This window comes from Mixophyes fleayi, chromosome 3 (assembly GCF_038048845.1).
Source record: "Mixophyes fleayi isolate aMixFle1 chromosome 3, aMixFle1.hap1, whole genome shotgun sequence".
In the NCBI taxonomy this organism is placed as follows: domain Eukaryota; kingdom Metazoa; phylum Chordata; class Amphibia; order Anura; family Limnodynastidae; genus Mixophyes; species Mixophyes fleayi.
Window position 1 is genome coordinate 308170890 of NC_134404.1, and position 6000 is coordinate 308176889.

The following is a 6000-nucleotide window of genomic DNA, read 5'->3' on the forward strand; positions in this document are numbered from 1 at the left end:
GCTTAACATGCCACTTCATATTGGCTACTACTTCAAACTCTAGACTGGGATATACTGTGGCTTAGTCACAGGGAACAGAACAAATTAAATTCTGACCTCTGAATACTGTGTGGATATTTCCAAAGTTTGGCATACTGGAGATATGTTTATTATTATTTTGATTAAAATAATAGTTGTTTAAGGCATTACCATTTAATTCTCCTCTGGTTCAAAAGCTATTTTGAACAACTCACACAGGGTTATTTGAGGATATTGCCGAGCAACATTATGGGAATAAGAAACTACAATAAGAAACATTTTACCAGTTTGTAGTTGGTCTTATATTAAACAGAACGTCTATTGATAAGCCTATCACCATTAGATAATCTATACTTCAGACAGTGGACATGTTTTAATTAGTCTTCTGATGTACACAAATGTTGCCTTTTAAAGCTGCCATCTCACTCAGCTTCCACTTATGTTTTAAAAATTTTCAAAAAATAAACTAATTCATTTAACACAATGCAACAATATTTTTGGATATCTGATTGTAGATGGTCATGTAATATTATATATTGTGCCACTGATATGAAACAAATTAAGTATTTTTCAATGAATCCAGAGAGAAAACATGCTGCAAGCTACATCTATGCTCCATCAACCAATCACCCTAATTTGCCCAAAGTGGCCTTGTGAATGGCCCTCACAAACATCACCTCTTTTTAAAGTTTTGTTTGAACTCCATTCTGTTCCACTCAAAGCAATCCGAACGGAACACAGCTCATGTGGAGGCACAAATTAGGGTAAATGATTGCATGCCTTCCACATGCATAGACTAATAAGAGGTATTTTGTTTATTTTATGTAATATTTTATATTAAATATTTGAGTCACTCTGTTTACTTATATTAAACACAAAGTTTTATAAACAAAACAAATAAAGGATTTACAAAGTCTTAGGCCTGCCTGAGCCACTGACATTAGACCAGCTCTGATGTTATGGTTGCTTGGCAGAATCAGAAAATATTTTCAAATGTTATGCCTTTAAGGTCAGTGCTGGCAGTAGGCCAATGTGTAAATTCAAAATACATAGAATTTTTTAAGAAGTTACTTTTTTTTTACAATAAATTCTTTTAACAATGCACACAAAACATTCTGTATTCAATGGGTTACTCGCTGACAAACATTGGATACAAGAACTTGAAAACATCTAATCCAGTAAAACAAGGTAATTTGAAACAAGTGTCAGCATGACCTTAAAATAAAAGCAGGCCACCTCATTGTAAGCTCTTATTTAAGGTAAAATGATTTTTGCACAGGTCAAAAAACAAAACACTAACCGGTTAACTCTTATGAATGATTAAGTGTGCACTTTTTGACAGTGTCAACAAATTTATAGTCAAAAGTATTTCCAGTAGACTGTTCTCATAGTGAAAGAAACTGCACCTTGTTGATTGCTTATTTAAACTGATGATTTAGCTGCTTTGGTGCTAAAAGGAACTGTAAGTTGAGTTATACCATGCTTTACCACCTCCACACAGTGCTCCAGATACAGCTAAATAGCACTGTATGACAAATAGTGGGTTGTAGGCCACCACAGGGATGATACACGAGTACTGCACAGGTGCATCTGTAAAGTAAAGCATGAAACAAGGATATATGCAGGTTGTTAGAGCATGGTAACTAGATGATGAGTGTATATTCTGCAGGAATGGTCAGCAACACATGCATTAAAAATAATGTGTTACTGGCCCCTCTGCCAGCTACAGGGTTCATGCTGACATTTTCCACTTGAATGCACATATACACACACTGTTCATATTTTATGAGAATATACTCAGGAAGGCTCTGGATAATGAGGAGACAGGCTGTCAATCCAACATGCCGTATATGTAAATAAAGGGGGCGATGGCAACATACAAATACAGTCCAGTGAGGGCACCAAGGCAGAGGAGACAAACTTGTGAGCAGCCCATTAACCACTTCACTGCCAGGCAGACCTGGCACAAACAGTCCAGGCATGCAGTGCAGGAATGACAGGACAATGACAATGGATACAAGGACAAGGGGAAGAAGAAGTAGTAACTAGGCTGCCCAGAGAGATTCCACCTCCTCCTGGTACAGGCAGTGTCTATTTCTGTATAGCAACACATACACAAAAATCACAATGAGAAGTGTCATCTCTGCATGTGCAACCTTCCAGTACTGCACTTGTCTCTCAAAGCATTCTGGGATTTGTCGCCTATTTCCATGATATTATAGCCACCTGTCCTGTAGACCTGTCACCAGCTGCAGAGCCCGCAATGAATAGAAAGCAGGCACAATGGTAGTGGAAAGGGATGGAGGCAGAAAGAGAGAGAGGGGGGAAGCATGTCTCCATCATTAACCAGAGCAATCTGACTAAGAACAAGAAGCTGGTAGCTACCTTTCTCTTCATTCCATATCTTTTTCTTCTTGTTGCTGTTGGGGTACATGCTGCTGTTGTTGTTGGGTTTTAGCTGCAAGTTCCCCAGGCTCACAGGAAATTGTGTTTATGAACTCGGGGGAGAAAAAGACACAATAGAGGAGAGGGAGGCTGTGGGGTGGTCAACTATCAAAACCCGCTTTTTTGTTTCCTTAGGAATAAGACGTGGAAGACCTCCTTATTATCCCCACAGCACCTACACAAGAAATATGCAGGAGAATATCCCAGGCTCTGGCCACCTCCGCCTGTCAAGCGGGTCACGCCTCCCACTACCCCCCAACACACCCCGCAGGGCCGGCCTCTGAGACTCCTCTATAGGCCGAGAGACAGGGCTCGTCAGCAGAGGTAGAGCCGAGAGGGAAGCGGAGACAGTGCGCATGCGCCGAGCGTGCTAGTAGGAGGAGAACCTGTGCTGTGTGTGTGTGTGTCTGTGAGACTGGGAGATAACGAAAGTCTGAAGAGGACTTAGAGGACAGGGAGATAGCTACTGGTACATGGAGTAAAATGAAAGTAACGTGGACATATAAAAGACATACGTGCGCTCATGTTATTCAGATACAAGGCGTGACATGTATAAGTCACAGTAATCACTGACATACATGATGCAGGACCGGGTCCCGGGCACTGGGTGCGGGACCTGCTGCAGCAGTTCTCCCCTGCACATTAATGATCGTGTGCCTCAAAATGATAGAGGATAGGTAACAGTTACAGGAATTGACTGTCTCAGGGTTTAAAGATTTTAAAATTAGTTTTGTTTTGTGTTTGAATTCTCAAGGTGCTCCTGAAGTTTTGGTCTTCTGTTCAGCATCACCTCTCTTCAGTAGTATTATACATAAGATGTCAAGTTGTTTTATTGACAATGATTACTTAAAATATAGTGCAATGTTTGTAATATTAAGTCCATGATTTAGTGCCCCAAGTCTACCACATGTTTCACACAAAGAAACACCTATCCCTGAAAAAGTAAATGTTGGCATCCTGTGTTCATTTCATAGCAGCCACTTTTGCCCCAAGTAACTTTTAAAGTGAATTTTCTTAGAAATACTAGAGCTAAATTAAAAAAAATAAGTGTAAATAAGTATTGATAACGACTTTATTTGGTTCCTAAAATAAGAAAGCTGTTCATAATGCACTAACTGGACCCTGATAAAAAAAAATCTATGATTATTATTTTTTACATTTATTTTTAGAGGGCCAGCATACCCTGCAGTATGGTGCAATTCAAAATAAACATAGTACTAAAACAAGATTGGGTATTAACTGACAAAGAGATAACAAAGTCCTGCTCACAAACTTAAGCTGGGTACACACTACAGAATTTTCCACCAACTTTTTATGCTGATCGATTGTACATCCGACCGATGTTCCGATCGCTCGGTCCATGGACTGCATACACACTAGCCTTGTTTTAGAAGATAAAGGAATGAGCGGACGTCACTTTAGCGACTTTTCACAGCCATGTTGTCGTGAGCAATTATTGCAATTTCGTACACACGGAAGCAGCAGTCGGTCGGAAGTTTATACACACTACACAGCGTAAACGAGATTGGAACGAAAATATTTAATGGTACGACCAACCAAATGAGGCGACAATCGTCCATTTGGGCAGACTTTCGACCATTGTGTCACTACACACACTGACCCGACTTTTGAACGAGCAGTCCTATGGCGGCTGGTTGAGCCGATTATTGGACAAAAACCCTGTAGTGTGTACCTAGTTTTACCATCTATAAGGAATCACTGGTGCGGCAATGGCTCGGAAGAGGTATAAGGGAGGATGGCCGCTAGACGGCCCAATGCAGCTGACATGAAGAAACGGGGACAGACAACTAAATGTTTGACAAGTAATCTTGTATGCTTTGTCCATATAATTTATTGTTCACATTGCTTTGTCACAGTTGGAAGCAGGGCCTGATTAAGGGTTCTGGCCGCCCTAGGCTAAAACGGCCGCAGCGCCCCCCCCCCCCCCCCTCCAAATATATAGGTGTAGAGGAACACTCCTGAATATGAATGTTCAGGTGTATTCTCCAGCATTCAAATTTAGATAGATTGTGCCATTGTCCCTTACCTGTTCTTGCTCTTCTCTCTTGCAACTTTGTTATCCTCTCGCTGGCTTCTGGAAAGTTGGCGTCCTGTTTTGAAAATGCAAAAATGTATTACGATGCAAACCCTGAATGATTAGGCCCTTTAGTTAAAACAAAACACTCCATTATGGCCAGCTAAAAGTACCCCATTGGACAGGCATATATAAGCAATATCTGAATATTTGTTGTCAATCAAATACAAACCTCTACCAGCCCCATCTCACTAATATTTAGTATTCTAGTGATTGCTGAGACCACCCATGTGACCACCACACAATCATGAGATTCTGCCCCCCAAAGCTGCTCTATTTTTTAAATACCCCCTGCAGCCATTTTCCTTAACCACAACCCCCCCCCCCGCACAGCCATTTTCCTTAACCCCTGCTGCAGCCATTTTCTTTACCTCCCACCCTGCATCCATCCCCCTTGCAGCTATTTTCCTTACCTCCACTCTGTAGCTATCCCCCCTCCCCGTCACATCAAAACTCCCCCAGTCACATATATCAGCCCCCCTCCTCTGCCCTCCTTCATACATATCAACCTCTCTCCCTCCCTATAGATTTTCATGGCAGCCCACCCCCTCCCACCCTATAGATTTGTATGACAGTCCCCCTCTCCCTCCCTATAGATATGCATGACAGTCCCCCCTCTCCCTCCCTATAGATATGCAGGGTAGTCCCCCCCTCTCCCTATAGATATGCAGGGTAGTCCCCCCCCTCCCTATAGATATGCAGTGTAGTTCCCCCCCTCCCTATAGATATGCAGGGTAGTTCCCCCCTCCCTAAAGATATGAGGGCAGTTCCCCCCCCCCCCCTCCCTATAGATATGCAGGGCAGTTCCCCCCCCTCCCTATAGATATGCAGGGCAGTTCCCCCCCCCCTATAGATATGCAGGGCAGTTCCCCCCCCTCCCTATAGATATGCAGGGCAGTCCCCCCCCTCCCTATAGATATGCAGGGCAGTCCCCCCCCCTCCCTATAGATATGCAGGGCAGTTCCCCCCCTCCCTCTAGATATGCAGGGCAGTTCCCCCCCCTCCCTATAGATATGCAGGGCAGTTTCCCCCCCCCTCCCTATAGATATGCAGGGCAGTCCCCCCCCCTCACTATAGATATGCAGGGCAGTTCCCCCCCTCCCTATAGATATGCAGGGCAGTTCCCCCCCCCCTATAGATATGCAGGGCAGTTCCCCCCCCCTCCCTATAGATATGCAGGGCAGTTCCCCCCCTCCCTATAGATATGCAGGGCAGTTCCCCCCCCCCCCTCCCTATAGATATGCAGGGCAGTTCCCCCCCTCCCTATAGATATGCAGGGCAGTTCCCCCCCTCCATATAGATATGCAGGGCAGTTCCCCCCCCCCTCCCTATAGATATGCAGGGCAGTTCCCCCCCTCCCTATAGATATGCAGGGCAGTTCCCCCCCCCTCCCTATAGATATGCAGGGCAGTTCCCCCCCTCCCTAAAGATATGCAGGGCAG

General features: G+C 43.9%; 1 protein-coding gene across 2 annotated transcripts in view; it reads right to left on the reverse strand.

Moving 5' to 3' along the window:
• MACROD2 (mono-ADP ribosylhydrolase 2) overlaps window positions 1-2744 on the reverse strand; it is a 1475276-nt gene extending 1472532 nt beyond the window's left edge. For both annotated transcript variants that reach the window (XM_075203945.1, XM_075203944.1), the window contains exon 1: window positions 2404-2744. In XM_075203945.1, the coding sequence (XP_075060046.1) occupies window positions 2404-2452 (49 nt within the window). In that variant the 5' untranslated portion in view covers window positions 2453-2744. The remainder of the gene's footprint in view (window positions 1-2403) is intronic.
• Window positions 2745-6000: the final 3256 nt, after the last annotated feature.